General features: G+C 51.1%; 1 protein-coding gene across 1 annotated transcript in view; it reads right to left on the bottom strand.

Annotated features, from left to right (window-relative positions):
- Positions 1-16,294, bottom strand: part of PAX8 (paired box 8) — a 38,543-nt gene that overhangs the window by 12,763 nt on the left and 9,486 nt on the right. The window contains exons 4-9 of the mRNA XM_055108369.2: positions 15,418-15,615; positions 13,675-13,763; positions 12,994-13,116; positions 12,538-12,713; positions 7,593-7,713; positions 6,937-7,143 (exon numbers count right to left, since the gene is read on the bottom strand). Of these exons, the coding sequence (XP_054964344.1) occupies positions 6,937-7,143; positions 7,593-7,713; positions 12,538-12,713; positions 12,994-13,116; positions 13,675-13,763; positions 15,418-15,615 (914 nt within the window). The remainder of the gene's footprint in view (positions 1-6,936; positions 7,144-7,592; positions 7,714-12,537; positions 12,714-12,993; positions 13,117-13,674; positions 13,764-15,417; positions 15,616-16,294) is intronic.

The following is a 16,294-nucleotide window of genomic DNA, read 5'->3' as shown; positions in this document are numbered from 1 at the left end:
TAGTTCTTGGTGATGTTTACAGAGTTTCTCAGTCTCAGCAACATTGGCATGTTAGGCTGCACAATTCTTTGCTGCAGGAGGCTGTCCTGTGCATTGCAGGATGTTTAGCAGCATTTCTGGCCTCCATCCAGTAGACACCAGCAGCAGTTTTCACCCAGTGTGACAACAAAAATGCCTCCAGACATTGCCATATGTCCTCAGCAGGAGGTAGTAGGGGCAAAATCGCTGCTGGCTAAGAACCATTGTGTTGGACTATGACTGTTTTACCCAAATGCCTTCTGCCTCTTCCATTTTGGGGGCTGCTTTTTCCTCCCAGGACCTGTGTGGGCCACCTGTGAGCCCTGTTAACCAACTTACCAAATTCATCTCCTCTATGGCACTGCTTGTCCAACTATCCACCCATCAGTCCCCCCCAGGTCCTTCATACCTCAGCCCCTTCAAGGGGTACCTGGTCATGACAGAAGGGAAGGAAGGCCCCATGAAATCCTGTAAGTTGCCAATACTGCAGTGACTACCTCCTCCTTATCTCTCTTTCTGGAGATTCCCCAAAGACAGTGTTCATTCACTAAATACTTATTGAGTAAATACTATGTTCTAGACACTTTTCTAAGCACTTGGGTATATAGCAGAAAGCCAGGATGCTAAATTAGCAAGGCCAGGCACTAAATCAAGAAGGGACATAGGCTGGGATAGGCATTTGGAGCCAAGCCCAAGGGGTCAATGAACAAAAACCAGGCACACACAACTTCTTCCCTTCCTCTAGAGGGCAGGGCCTGGGAATCAGAGGGCCTGGAGTCCTTATACTGCTTCTGTGGCTAGTTTTCTGAGTGCCCTTAGATAAGCCTAGTATGTGCCCCAGTGTCAGTTTCTTCATATGCAAAATGGGAAAAAAAATATAACTGTAGGCACCTTATTACAATTTCTATGAGGTTATCTGTATAATTCAGAGCCATGGTTTCATGCTACAGGGGGACATTGATTAGCACAATGGACACATTCTAGAAATGGTTATATGCCAGTGAACTCCTACAGAATAAAGAGCCATCAGTGTTCATTGTTTAAAACCGTGCGAATGTTTTGGTAAACCTGAACACCACCTTCTAATTTGTTTGACTTTTCCTGCAGTGTCCAGCTGTGCTTGGCACCGGACCAAATGGGGTGAAACCCACTAGAATTCTACAGGTGTGTTCAGTTCACGTGACACAAGGTCATCAAGGGGACAAATGAAGGGCTGGAAACACAGGAAGGGAAAAGAGAATTTTAAGATATTTAGATGCAGAGGGAGAAATATGCAGAAGCTATACTGAGATAAAATCTGAGCTTTCTTTGAAGAAGAATACAACACAATCGACCCTCAAACTCAGCCCCCTTGGCCCTCAGATGAAGCACCGGCTAGGCAAGAGGGAAGGAGTGACAGGAAGTCTGTGAGAGCAGGAGGAGCACAGAACAGGGACAGGTGGTGAGGGAGGGAGTGATGGAAGAGGGTGGTGGCGGATTCAGGCCTGCTTCCTTCTTTTCTCTTCCCTCCCTACTTCTTCCTCCATGAGAGAGACAGAAAGGGAACTCCAGATCCAGGCTGGACCCTGGATGAAAGACAGCCACTTAATTCTCTGAACCACGTCTTCCTGCCTGTCACATAAGGAACTAGTTTAGATTTCAGCTTGTAAACTGGATTCACCTGACTACCTGATTGGCTGGTAGGGACTTCCTGGCACCCAGTGTTGAGAAGGATTCTGAGGCAGCCTGTGTCTGCCATGATCGGGGTGGGGAGCAGTGGGAGGTGGTCTTGACTCTCAGGTCACCTGTTTGCTGGTGCTAGCCTCGTGCCCTGCAGGGCTGCTTCTGGCCTGGCAGCCTGTGGCCCCGCACTCCCCTTCCCCCTGCCTTCATCCTGTTCCTTCTCGTTCTGTTACCTGAACCTGCTGCCTCTCGAGCCTGGCAGAGTAGCAGGCAGAGTTCCAGGGCATATACTCCCCTTACAACACAGCTTAATATGGTCCAGAGGTGCTCCCACGGGGCTCCACCGCATGAGAACTAGCCCCTACATTGATCTTATAAATGGAATTCATCAGTCTCACTCCCCTGTACTCTAAGATTTTTAATCTTCATCTCCCCTCAGTCACCTAATGTCGTCCCAATGGGGTAGAGGCTTCTGAATCGGACATCAGAACAGACGCCTGAGGCTTCCTGCCATGAAAGCTGGTCTTCCTGGAAAGACTGCTAAGACTTTCTTCAGCATGGCTCTCACCCAGACTATGGCACAATAAACTCTCCCAACAGCCCTACAAAACTCTTAGCTCCAATTGCTTAAATGCATAGTTTCTTCCAAAAAGCCAAGAAGCTTGCAAGCCTTCTTAGAAACAAAACCACAGAAGCTGTGGGGTGGAAACTCCATCACGGCCTAACCATGCCCTCTTATCTACTTCTCTGTTTTTAAGACTCTTCATCATAAAACTATCCTCGCTATGAATTCCATCTCCTCTACACCCAAATTTCTTTCCAATGTGGTCCTATTTTTAAGAAGTTGACAGAAAGCATAGGCCCATGTTGACTGGCCCTGGAGTGGGGTTCTCTAGGAAAACTCTAGCTCCCCCCACACCTTGAAATATTGGTAAATATTCTAAATATTGGTAGAGGCCAGAATCATAAAGCTATTGCCTGGAGGAATTCAGAGGGTAGAGGTGATTTCAGACTATTTTATTTTCCCCCTTTGAAGTCTGCCCTCCATGTAACCCCTTTTCAATTCCTTATCTCGTTCTGATAGCAAGGAGAATTTATGGCAACTCAGAAATCTCTTTGGCAGAACTAAATATAATTTTGTACAAAAGGATGGAGGAGGGGAATGGACTCTTTGATGATAAAACCTAACTCACAGCTTTCCTTTGAGCTGAGCTGGAGTCAGTCCCAGAGCAGCTGGGACCAGGACGGCCTCGACATTGCTATCTTGGCCAGTGTGTTGGGACTCCAGACTGGGGCTTCCAAAGGGAACTGGCAGCAATGTTAGGGGCACTCTTGCTATTCCCCAAACCTTGCTGTTTCTTCTTTCTTGGGTGACTGGGGATGAGCTGAGACTCAGAAGGATAGTCACCTTGGAAATCACACTATCAGAGCCACCAGGCGGAAATAAGTGACCCAGAGAAAAACGCTATGAAGTAGGTGAAGGAGTTGCAGGAGGCGGCAACGAGGGTCCTTGGGAGTCACTCAGAGGCATGTGGAAGATTCACGCGGGTTAAAGCTGAGCTGATTATGGAATGAAAACTCACTGTGTCCTCTCTCCTCTCTCCTGGTCTGCAGCATTACCTAGGAATAATGTGGCCTCAACTTCCTTCTCTTTCTTTTCTTTATTATTTTTTTCTTTTTTGAGACGGAGTTTTGCTCTTGTTGCCCAGGCTGGAGTGCAATGGCACAATCTCGGCTCACCGCAACCTCCGCCTCCTGGGTTTAAGCAATTCTCCTGCCTCAGCCTCCCGAGTAGCTGGGATTATAGGCATGTGCCACCACGCCTGGCTAATTTTGTATTTTTAGTAGAGATGGGATTTCTCCATTTTGGTCAGGCTGGTCTCGAACTCCCGACCTCAGGTGATCCACCCACCTTGGCCTCCCAAAGTGCTGGGATTACAGGTGTGAGCCATCGGGCCCAGGTTCCTTCTCTTTCTTTCAAATTCACCTCTTCTTGGGAAGGTCTGCAGCCTCCTGCGCTCCTGGAACCATTCCCTTCCTAACCTTCCCCACCGCCCCCCGTCATGTCCTCCCAGCTCTCTCACCATGGCTCAGCCACGTGTTAGGTATGGAGATCCAGTCTTGACCAGAGGCCTCAGGTGGACAGTCTGTAAGGAGCTCCAGGCCAACACCCCGAGCTCAGCATGGACACCAGCCATCCCCTCCCTTGTGCCTGAGCTGCTTTCTGACTTGCTTCCTACTCTTGGCCATTTGCCTGGACCCCAGATCCTCCAAGCCTAGCACTCCTCACTCTTTTCAGAGCCTCTGCCTCTGTGCTGAATTGTCAACCCTTGGGCTAGGGGGCCCTGTGACCAGCCAGCAACCTTCAAAGTGCTCACACCTGCACTTCAGCATCATCTGGGCCTGCATTGGGGGCCACCAGCCTGAAAGATACGCCGGTGCTGCATATTTGGCTGCCTGATCCCTACATGACTACCTGGTGTCTGCTGCCAGCTGTTTTGTCCCATGGGTTGGGTGACCTCTCAGTCCTGCAGTTGGCCTGGAGAGTGGGCATGTCCACTAAATTAACAGCTGACAGTAGTTGGAGGCGTCACCTCTGATTGACTGCATGTTGACAGGGGATGCTAACAGGATGACAGGGAGGGGACAAAGTGTAGGGGCTTTGGGAGCAGGGAGTTTGCCCTGGGCTGTTCCAGTTACACTTTACACCACAGCCTATGTCTGCACTCTGATACATCTATCCATTTCCAGCTGCCCTACATCCTTCCCTCTCCTTCAGCTGGTCTTGCCAAGCTTCTCCGCGGCTTCCACAGCACCTGCTCCCCATCATCATGGGTACCACCACACCCTCACCCCTTGCCTGCCCCATGACCGCCCCCAGCCCTAGCCTGCCATTCTCAGAAGACATGCAGGCTTGCGGAACTCCCTGTGACTGACATGAACCTCTTCTCCTCACCCCCTCCCCTCCCCTCCCTTCCCTTCCCCTCCCTTCCTCTCCACTCTCCTCTCATTCCCCTCCCTACCCTGCATCCCATTTTCTCTGGCTGACATAATTTTACTCAGCTCACAGGTTTTGCTCTTTTCATCACTTTGGTCAAAACAAACGACCCATCTCTGCGGCCTTCACCCTCTTGAGTTCTTGAACTCCAAGTCAACATTTTATTCCTCGCTTTAGACCCTTAAACAGCATCTCTCTGCCCACACACTAGATGTCCCTCTCTTCTAAGAAAACTTCTCACATTAGGTGCAGGGATGTACGGAGGGAAAAAAAAACAAACCCTGGGTGCCAGCCAGAAAGAAAATGTAGAGCCAGTTATAAAAAAGGGTCCGTGGGCCGGGTGCGGTGGCTCACACCTGTAACCCCAGCACTTTGGGAGGCCAAGGTGGGTGGACCAAGGTCAGGAGATCGAGACCATTCTGGCTAACATGGTGAAACCCCATCTCTACTGAAAATACAAAAATTAGCCGGGTGTAGTGGCGCCCATTTGTAGTTCTAGCTACTCGGGAGGCTGAGGCAGGAGAATCACTTGAACCCAGGAGGCGGAGGTTGCAGTGAGCTGAGATCGCGCCACTGCACTCCAACCTGGGCAACAGAGTGAGATTCCATCTCAAAAAAAAAAAAAAAGGGTCCAGGGACTTTTATCACATGACCCTGTGGTTACTCTGGGCTTGTAGAAGTCTTAATCCTCTGGTTTCGAAGTCCAAGGCCTTTCTAGGGGCAGGGACCCCTTCTAAAAGTCTGGTGAGCATACATGTCTTCTGTAAAAGGCTTCATTTCAAGAGAGCATTGAGAGGCCCAAATTTGAAACCACTGGTCCAGATGGACTGTCTGACTCTGGGCTGCCTCTGTGACAGGTCTCCCACACTCCACCCACGCACTGGTCTCTGCTCCAGCATTTCAAGGTCGTCAGGGTAGGAGGGTGTGGGACTCTGTCACTAAATACCCACACTCCTTGGAGACAGTGCCGATATTAAAGAGATTCCTCCAATGCTGAACTGAGAGCTAGCTGGCTTCCTTCCTTGGTCCTGGGCCCCCACTGGGCCCACATCTAAAATAGTCCTATCCCTGTGGAAGCCCTTGAGGTATCTGAAGACCATATGGGTCTCTGCTTCCCACTTTCACTGCATCTCAGGCCCTCTCCAACCCAAGCCAAGCGCTTGACTCTCAGCCATTCCTCAGGCCCTGGCTGGATGAGCGAAGGTCCTTCTGCCGGGAGGACCCAGCTTCCCTTGAGGTCTGACTCATGCAGTGCAGGCCCAGGCCTCAAGCAGCTGCAGATGGTGCTCCTGCCCAGAGACCTTGGCAGGGACCTTCTCCTCCCTGGGCCAGGTTCCTCATCAGCATAAGAGGTTTGCTCTAGAGGCTCCCTCAGGTGCTTCCAGATTTACTTATTTTTATTTATTTGTTTTTTTCTTTTTTGAGATGGAGTCTTGCTCTGTCACCCAGGCTGGAGTGCCATGGCGCCACCTCAGCTCACTGCAACCTATGTCTCCTGGGTTCAAGCAATTCTCCTGCCTCGGCCTCCCCAGTAGCTGGGATTACAGGTGTCTGCCACCACACCCCCCTAATTTTTTGTATTTTAGTAGAGATGGGGTTTCATCATCTTGGCCAGGCTGGTCTTGAACTCTTGACCTTGTGATCCACCTGCCTCGGCCTCCCAAACTGCTGGAATTACAGGCGTGAGCCACCGCGCCCGGTCGGTGCTTCCAGCTTTAAATATTTTGAGGCAGTTGAGGTTCCTGATGGGAGGTCCCCCACTCCTCTCAAGTTGTTGAATCACTGAATTTATCATGTTTAACAGATGTCTGACTGTCCTCCCGGTGATGCTGTTAAGCTAGGAATGAAGATAGCTGCATCATGGAAACACAACTGGGACTGACCCTTGGCCTTTTTAGAAATTTGATCCAGAAATTGGCTCCAAAAGCCAATTCCTTTTTCCCTCCAAAATGTTCATTTTTCCTTCTATGTATTTATGCATTTACCAAGGCCAAGTTGCTATGTTACAGCACCCGGCTCCCGGCCTTAGGGTTCCTGCTTTTCCATGGGGTCTTGGGGTGGTGTATCCCACTTCCTGGCACCCCTGCAGCATCCGCCCCTTCCGAGCATGTTGGCGCCTCCAAAAGTTGCCGGAGGAATTAGGGAACAGGGCGGTGGTGGATGAGATTGAGGCCAGAGAGGGGGCTGGCAGTTTGCCCTGAGGACCCCCCTCCCGCCCACCGCAATAGCTGCACGGCCCCGGGACTTCCCTGTCGTACCTGAGAGGAGGGCCTGGCCCGTGAACTGCCCGTACACGGAGGCAGCATGGGGAAAGGCATTGAAGGGCGGGACCGAGGCACCGGCTGGGACCCCGGAGCCGACTTGCTGCAGATCCAAAAAGGCGGAGCTAGATAAAGAGGAAGGGGTGGAGCTAGAACTGGACACCTCGGGGGTTTCCTGCTTTATGGCGAAGGGTGAATGAGGATCTGCCGGAGGGAGGGAAGACAACAAGGAGAGAGGGGTGTGAGATGACGGGGCGGGAACATGCACAAACCAAGCCATGAGATGTGGAGGGCGCGGGCGGGGCGCGGGGCAGGCAGGCCCAGCTGCTCTCAGAGTCTGGGCCGGGGAGCCAGGGCCCACGAGGTGTGGCAAGGAGGGGAGAGAGAAGCTAGACCTCCCTGCTGTGCTTCTGCAGTGAAAATGGAGAGAGCGGGAAGGAGTGTGTGTGCCCGCCTCTCCCACGGGAGGGAGCGTGGAGACCCAGGAGCGGCCTGGGACTGGAGGCGCGACCCCCCTGACCCGCCTTGAGGCCCAGCCAGCACAGCCCACCTCTCCTCTCCAGGCCAGGGCCCCACACACCTCCCGCCTGACAGCCAGCCAAGCTCTTCAGGCCCCCGCCCTCCACCTGCCAGGGAGGCTCCGGGCGTTATACCTGCCACCACGGGGTAGGTCTGGTGAGTCGAGAGGTTGCGCCCCAGTGGCGTGTTGGAAGGGGTCAGGGTGGCCTTCCCGTCGTCCAGGGTGCTGTTGAGCAAGGGCAGTGGGTAGAGGCCCTGGGGAGCAAAGAGAAGTCAGCGCACAGAGATGATCCGACAAGCCGACCTTCCTGCAGACCCTGAGCCTGTGTCTTAGGACTTGGCAGCCCTAATCTCCCCAGGAGAGGTCCTCATCGTCCCCTTCTTCCTTTACGTTCTCAACTCCACTCAGCACGTTTCGTTCATGCTCATTGTCCTCCCGCATCCCTGGAATTCAAGGCCAGCTGGTGGCATGGGTGCCCAGACGTGGGATAGAGAGTCTCAGCCAGAGGACCACACCCTGGTTGGATGGCTGGTCGGCTTCCTGGTGTCACCACACTGTTGGGACCCACAGAATGCAGGACGGTGCCAAGGACTGGAGCAGTCTCCGACCGGACTGTTCAGGGTCCTTGCATCTGTTAATTTATTCTTCCCCAGATAGGAAACCCAGGCACAAAGGTTTAAGAAACTTGTCCCACTTCCAGATGGGCCAAAGATAGGATTCAGATTCGAGGGATCAGAATGTGTCTGCTCTCAACCACTGCCCTAAACTGGGTGACATAAGGACCACTTCTTACATTTGCAAAGAGCTTATATCAGAGCTTTGCCTCTGTTGTCCTAGTAGAGTCCCCCAGCAGCCCAGTGACATGGGTGAGTAATATTATGTCTGTGTTTTATATGTGGAGCCTGGAACTCAGGTAAATGGCCCAATTTTGTATAATGAAACAGACTAAACCCGGGATTTCGGCTGTGGACCCAGGTGCTTTACCCACCACGTGGATTTCTTCTTTTCTCTCTCCACATCCAAACAAATAGAAGTGTGCAAGTTCAGTTTAAAAATGGTATTGAGAGTTGTTTTTGTTGGAAACACTCTTTGTCAAGTACCTGGGGGTCTTCATCAGTAAGACCTCATTTTAGATGCCTCCTGGCCTCCCCTTCCCAGGAGCACAGCTATGACCTTAGGTACTCCTTCCAAAAAGAACTTGTTTAACTAAAGGCAAGTGTACCTCATCCTCACCATGGCCTCCTTCCACCGGGGAAGCAGATAGCGCAGAAAAAAGAACACACCCATTCCCCACATACCTTCACACTCGTCACATACCTGCTATGTGAGATGTGCAAAGCTGAATGCAGGGAATGCTCAGTGGTTACATAACAGTGCCACTAAAGGCAATTGTTTTCAGTGATTTCCATCGAGCTGGGTTCTGCAAAGATCCACAGCACTTTCCGGTTGCATGCTGGGCACTTTTGGAAGCTGCAGTCAATTCTGGAGGCCACCAGGGCACCATTAGCACATAGCAGCAATTATTGACTAAATGGTGCTCTGGTTCCATGCCTTCCAAGGGGGCCCACTTAGAGGCAGGGTGGAGTTGCTTAGGGCCTTTTTTTTTTTTTTTTTGTAGACGGAGTTTTGCTCTTGTTGCCCAAGCTGGAGTGCAATGGTGCGATCTTCGCTTACTGCAACCTCTGCTTCCTGGGTTCAAGTGATTCCCCTGCCTCAGCCTCCCAAGTAGCAGGGATTACAGGTGCGTGCTACCATGCCAGGCTAATTTTTTGTATCTTTAGTAGAGACAGGAGTTTCACCATGTTGGCCAGGCTAGTCTTAAACTCCTGACCTCATGATCTGCCTGGCTTGACCTCCCAAAGTGTTGGGATTACAGGCGTGAGCCATTGCACCTGGCCAGGGTGTGTCTTATTGAAATTGAACAAAATACCTAATTTCTAGAGAGTATAAGAGAAGTTTAAAATGCTTTATGGATGTGTTGTTTTGACAGCAAAATATCTACTCAGAATCCTATAGCTATTTCAAAATCCAAGTAACTTAGAAAAAAAGGAAAAAGAAAACCTATATAGTCAAATCTTTTGGTGATTTTGTATTCAATGACTGAAACTTCCCAGTGATTATTGGGCTTTTTAGCTGGAATTGAACTTGAATCGGGGCAGAGCAGCACAGTGCTTCAGAACTTCAGCGATTCTGAGCCCTGGTTCTGCAATGACCTGCCAAGTAGCTTTAGTCTACTTGACTGCTCTGAACCTTAATTTTCTCACCTGTATGGGAATCATAGACTCTACTTTATGAGGCTGACGTAAGCATTACATGAAATTTTGTATACTTATACATAATGTGCTTAGCACCGAATACTTGGTGACAGCAGATGCCCAATGAGAGTTATCATAGATATTATTTCAGAATCATGTGAAGAGTCAGAAGCCACCAAATTCTTGATTTCTGTCAATAAACTGATATTCATATTCTGTTGATTTTTTTGATGCATTTGTAAAATAGGGAAACAAGAGCTGTATGACTTCTAGCTATGTCTGGTCATGAAATAGCAACCAGGAATAAGGCCACATGATGTTTCTGATGAACATTTCCCCCTGCCCTTTTTTTTTTTTTCAGATGGAGCCTCGCTCTGTCACCCAGGCTGGAGTGCAGTGGCACAATCTCGGGTCACTGCAACCTCCACCCCCCAGGTTCAAGCGATTCTCCTGTCTCAGCCTCCCGAGTAGCTAGGATTACAGGTGCACGCCACCAGGCCTGGCTAATTTTTATATTTTTAGTAGAGATGGGATTTTGCCTTGTTGGCCAGGCTGGTCTCAAACTCCTGACCTCAGGTGACCCGTCCACCTTGGCCTCCCAAAGTGCTGGGACTACAGGTGTGAGCCACCATGCCTGGTCCCCCACTTGTTGATTTTGCAGAAAAGATAGCTGTGTTACAACCTGTCCTAAGGTCAGGTATGAATACCTGTGCTTCTTTCTTGGCTCCCCGAGCCAGAGGGCATTCCTATGCCCAGGTGAGAGAGCACGGAGTGTTACTTTGGCAGCACAGTCAGTTACCAGAGGTAGGAAAAGCAAAGGCCAGGCAGGACATGAGGGGCCCTTGCACTGGCTGGTTCTCCCTGCCTTCACCACCCTCCAAGTGAATGACTGGGTGAATAATGATTGACTGAGGAGGTAATGAATAATTTATGGACACTGCTGGACCTCAGTCTCCTCATCTGAAAGATGAGTGGTTGGAGAAGTTTAATGGTTTTCAAATGCTTTTTTTTTCAGTCTTCAAATAAGTGTTTACGTAGAAGCACCATATCTGAAACAGGTGACAGTGGACCAGTCTGAATGAAATGAGGGTTGGCAGGCCTGAGCTCCAAAACCTTCTGATTGCCCAAGCCCTCCTTGTCTTGCTTGGATTGTCTCCACACAAACGGAGAAACTGGACAAGGTGGTCATGGAGGTCCCTGAAAGCTCAAAGACTCTCTCATTCCAGGATTCCCCATGTTCATATGCCAGCATGGCATGGGGGCGCTCTGTAGTCAAGCAGGGTCCTTTGGGGGGCTTAGGGATGGAGCCAGGAAATGGCTCTGGGACTCAGCGGGTGTCCAGAGTCTCATCAGCAGGGTTTCTTTACTTTCACTGAGTGGCTGGTGCCTGCGCACTGAGTTTTGCAGGCTTACTCTCACAGAGTGAGCTTCCTGCAGGCCCCCCACTGCAACCCCTTTCCTTCCTGGAGCTGTGTGCTGACTGGTGCGTGAGCACCCAGGCCCTCTCCCCATGCTGCTGATGGTCAGCTTTCTCTGCACGCTCATGGTTGCCACAGTCAACGCTGATAAAATTGCTGATGCAAATTGCCTGCCCAGCTGCGAGTGCTGGCATGGGACCAGCAGCCCAGACGGTCACTGGAAGTGGTTGGGCTGATTATTGGCATCATCTCCATTGTCCTACTCAGTTCTTAAAGGCATATGGGCTTGCCTCACTCCTACAGCAAATGACGGCATGGGCAAAGAGGGGCAACAGACCCACCCTGAAGACACTCCTCATCTGGTTGACTTGGCAGGGTTAAGGGAAAAAGATGTGATGACTAGGAGCTGAGAGCTTAGTGGTTCTGCCAGAGCTGCAGAGTCTTTGTTGGCCTCGGGGTGGGACCTCTCACATCTCTGTCAGCTTTTCACAGACACCAACCTGTTATGATTCATTTCACCTGTCCTGAGCACTAGCAAGAAAAATTCGCTGTAGCTTGTGATGTATTATTCTGGATTTCTCAACTCATTCATTTGTTCATTCATTCACTATACCATTACTGTCTATTATAAGGGGGGCACAATGGTAGGTGCTGGGAATAAAAACGATGTTTAATGTTTCATGAGGCTTCCCTGTCCTTAAGGAGTCCGCGTGTCTTTGTACCTGCCTGTCTGCTAGATTATTAAGTGACACTGTGAGAAGCTACTGAGAGCAGCATGTGGGACATGCAGAAGGGCAAGAGGCAGGAGAGATGATTCATGTCGGAGGGGCAGGGGAGGACTGACAGAGAGGGTGATGTTTGAGCTGAGTCATGAAGGCTAGTGGTATTTTTCCATGCAGAGAAGTGGGAGGAAAGGCATTCTGTGTGGAGGGCACACGGTGTGCAAGGGCAGAGAGGTGTGAGCGAGGGTGGTGTGCTTGGAGCCATGAGTAATGCAATAGCGTGGGGTGTGCAGGATGCGTGGCCAAAGGTGGGGCTAGGAAATAGTGGCTGCGGTCATGATGTGAAGGCTTTGTGCTACTGCTTCAGAGTTGTGGAACGTGATGTTGCAATCTGGGAAAGACGCTGATGGCAAGGGATAGCATCATCAGGTTGTGCTGCCATCCCTGAAAGGGCCAGGCTCAAAGGTTTTGGGCGAAGGAAGCCAGGAGGGTTAGAAAGAGAGGAAGATGCCAGGGCATCTGGTAAAATAAAGCATGTGTCAGGCTTGGAGTTGCATAAGGCAGGTGCCCTGAGCCCATTGATGCAACTTCCAGCTGCTTTGATGGAGCACAGGCTCATTTGGAGAATAGACCTTCTCTGGCCCTTGCCCACCCTGTTCACCTCCCAGGGCCCAGCTTCTCACCTGCTCGCCTTTGGTGTGGCTGGGGGAGGCATAGGCCTCCGGGTAGTGCTGCCGCTCAAATGGGCACTCGAGCGGCTCGAGGTGGTGCTGGCTGAAGGCATCCGTGCGAAGGTGCTTTCGGGGTCCGCTGCTGCTGCTCTGTGAGTCAATGCTTAGTCGGCAGCTATCCTGATCACCTGTACCCCCCGGGAAGGAAGAAAGCTTTTAGGGGACCTATCTATTCATGCTCTAGGCCAAAGTAGAGGACTGACTCCAAGCTGACTCACTGTGGAGGGAGAAAAAGGGCCAGCCACGTGGGCCCAGGAGCCTTGGCCAACTGAGGGACAGGACATGTGACAGTCACATGCAGAGCCCCTACAAAGTCCCATATCATAAGTGGAAGGGTTTCTGTCCCCATCAAAGCCTGAGCAAACTGCTCTCGTGCACCGCCCGCTGCCCTCCTGTCCCAGCACTCACTGTCATCCATTTTCCTCTTGTCGCTGCCAGGCTGAGCGATGCCCAGGAGCCCATTGATGGAGTAGGTGGAGCCCAGGGAATCCGACTGGGGTGACTCCGGGGGAGTTACAGCTGAGCTGGGGACTGCAGTGGGGGAGAGGGAGAGGGTCAGGGGTGGGAGTGACACCCCTCACAGCCCTGGGTGACTCTGGGGTAGTTACAGTTGAGCTGGAGACTGCAGGGGCTGGGGGAGAGGGAGAGGGGCAAGGGGTGGGACACCCCTTACAGCCTGGGGTGACTCTGGGGGGACTGCGGTGGTGGGAAGAGGGAGAGGGTCAGGGAGTGAGAGTGACACCCCTCACAGTCCCTGCTGACACTGTGCAGGAGGCAGCAAGCCGAACCATGGACTGAGCCCTGGAGGGGCTCAGGTCCTTCCTCCAGGGGGCCTCCTGGTGGGAGGGATTCTTGGAGTTAGAGCTGTCTCAAGTGTTTGCATCTCTCCATAGTTCAGTGAATCTGCCCTGGGAACAGGCCAGACTTCGTCGCAGTGGCACAACTCAGTCTACACATGGGTTTGTGAATGGTACTGTGCACAGCTATGTCTGTGTGGGTGTGTCTGTGTGTGCCTCTGTGTATATGTGGGTATGCTGAAGGGGAGGTGTACGCGAGCATGTGTGTGTATCCAGGTCTCTCAGCACTCACTCAGTGTGTGTCCGGGACTCAGGGACTTGGTGGCCACGCAGCTGTCCATAGGGAGGTTGAATGGTTGCTGCACTTTGGTCCGGATGATTCTATGATGAAGAGAAGAAAGGCCATGAGAGAGAAGAGGAGGAAAGAGAACTCATGGCTGCCCCAGACCCAGTCACCTTTTTGACACCCCTCTTGGGTATCTCAAAGGCACTTGAAACTCAACTGTCCACAGTCAAGTCTGTGACCCTACTCCACATGCCTAGTCCTCCTCGGTTGTCCGCATTTCATGATTGGTACCATCAGTCACTCAAGGCCAAAACAGAGATGGGGCTTAACCTCTGCTTCCCTCTCTTTCCTATCAAACCCATCATCAAGTTCTGTGTTTTGACCTTGTGAACCTCGCCAACATTGACCCCTCTCTGCGTCTCTCCATCAGCACCTTAGTGCATGTCATCACCAGTGTTCCAGGGTCACTCAGTGGCCCACGCCCATCCCCTCTTGGCCCTTTCTAAGTGATTCTCCCTACTGCAGCCAGAGTGGACTTTCTGAAATGCAAGTTGGCCACCTGCTTAAAATCTGCCAAGGGTTTCCCATTGCTTTATGACCAAAGGCAAGAAGGTATAACACAGCCCCCAGCCTCTGAAAGGTCACCTCTGCTGATATCTTCAACTTCAGCCTACCTTGTGCTCCCCTGCTCTTTATCTGCTGGTTTTCTTTTCTTTCTTTCTTTTTTTTTTGAGATAGAGTCTCGCTCTTGTCGCCCAGGCTGGAGTCCAGTGGCGTGATCTCAGCTCACTGCAACCTCTGCCTCCCATGTTCAAGTGATTTTCCTGCTTCAGTCTCCCAAGTAGCTAGGATTACAGGCACTCGCCACCACACCCAGTTAATTTTTGCATTTTTAGAAGAGATAGGGTTTCACCATGTTGGCCAGGTTGGTCTCGAACGCCTGATCTCAGGTGATCCACCTGCCTTGGCCTCCCAAAGTGCTGGGATTACAGGCATGAGCCACTGCACCTGGCCTATCTACTGGTTTTCTTTTGATCATATTAGCCACAGGGCCTTTACATAACTGTCTGAGCTCTTTTCACCTAGTTCTCTTATTGTTTTTTACTCAGGGGAAGACTTTCATGAACTTCATAAACCAAATAATCCTGTGCTACCTTGCATATCTTCATGTTCCTTTTCTTAGCAGGACTTACAGCTGCATTTTTACAATATTTTTTGTAGGTAGTTGATTAATATCTGTGTTCTCATTAGACTGTAAGCTCCACAAAGATGGGCTTTGTGTGTCCCAGGGCCTAGCACAAAATGAATGAATGAATTATGTGTGAATGAATTAATGAACAAGCGAGTGAGTAAGTAAATGATTGATTGAGGCAGTGAGTGAATCATTGAGGGACTAAACGAATGAATGCTTGAATGTGGGCTGGGTTAGGGGTCTGATGGCTTATAAAAGGATCAATTCATGAAGATTCTTTTATTGAATGAAAGCAGATGTGGTGTTTGAGGAAGGAAACTGTAGATAGCACACTATGGCTGGGGGCCAGGGGGAGGGTGCCCCATAGCATGGGGCAAGGGAGGAGGCAGGGAGGTATGATATCTGCCTGGAGCCATGTGTGCTCCCCGCCTGATTGTTCAGCATCAGGCCCCTTCCCGGCCTCTGCTCCACCCAAGCCAGGCCTTTCTTGTCTCTTTCCTGATTTCCCCAAAGCCCAGGGGCCCCAGCCTGACACCAGAGGCTGCTTTCTCTCTTACCTATTAATGGAGCTGACACTGGGCACAGTGTCATTGTCACAGACGCCCTCAGCCAGGAGCCGGTCTCGGATCTCCCAGGCAAACATGGTAGGGTTCTGGCGTTTGTAGTCCCCAATCTTCTCCACCACCTTGGGGGTGGCCACCTTGGGCTTGGAGCCCCCTATCACTCCAGGCCGGATGCTGCCAGTCTCGTAGTACCTACTCCAATAGAGAATCCCAAAGAATTACCCAATAAGCAGGTGGGGTCTTTAGACAGGGATTAAGCCAGGGCCTCCCTCCTCTCTGAGGCTTCTGGGTAGGGGTATGAGAGTGAAATTGCCTCCAAGGCTGGTCTCAAGCGCTTGATGTGCATGGAACTATCTGTTTCCCTCACTTGGGTAGGTTCATGCTACTGCCAAACCAGCACCCTCTGCTAAAGGCCTCACCTTGGCTTCTCTCTCTTCCTTCCCTCTGGCTAGTCTCTTGTGTCCTAGCACCTGCAACAGCCATTGTATGGGGCACAAAAGATTCCCCTTCTAAGAAAGGAAATCTTGGTGTGCCTGATGTGTGAATGACAAGGGCACAGCAGTTTGCTCTATCCAGCTTCTTTTGGCTAAAGCACGACTGAGTTTTTTTTTTTTTTTTTTTTTTTTTTTTTTTTTTGAGACAGGGTCTCAATCTGTCACCCAGGCTGGAATGCAATGGGACAAGCTTGGCTCACTTCAAACTCTGCCTCCCAGGTTCAAGCGATTCTCCTGCCTCAGCCTCCCGAGTAGCTGGGATTACAAGCGCCTGCCACCACACCCGGCTAATTTTTGTATTTTTAGTAGAGACAGGTTTCACTCAGTTGGCCTGGCTGGTCTTGAGCCCCTGACCTCAAGTGATCCGCCCACCTTGG

This window comes from Pan paniscus, chromosome 12 (genome assembly GCF_029289425.2).
Source record: "Pan paniscus chromosome 12, NHGRI_mPanPan1-v2.0_pri, whole genome shotgun sequence".
NCBI classification, from domain to species: Eukaryota; Metazoa; Chordata; class Mammalia; order Primates; family Hominidae; genus Pan; species Pan paniscus.
The sequence above is the reverse complement of the archived record's forward strand: the minus strand, read 5'-3'. Positions and strand labels throughout refer to the sequence as shown.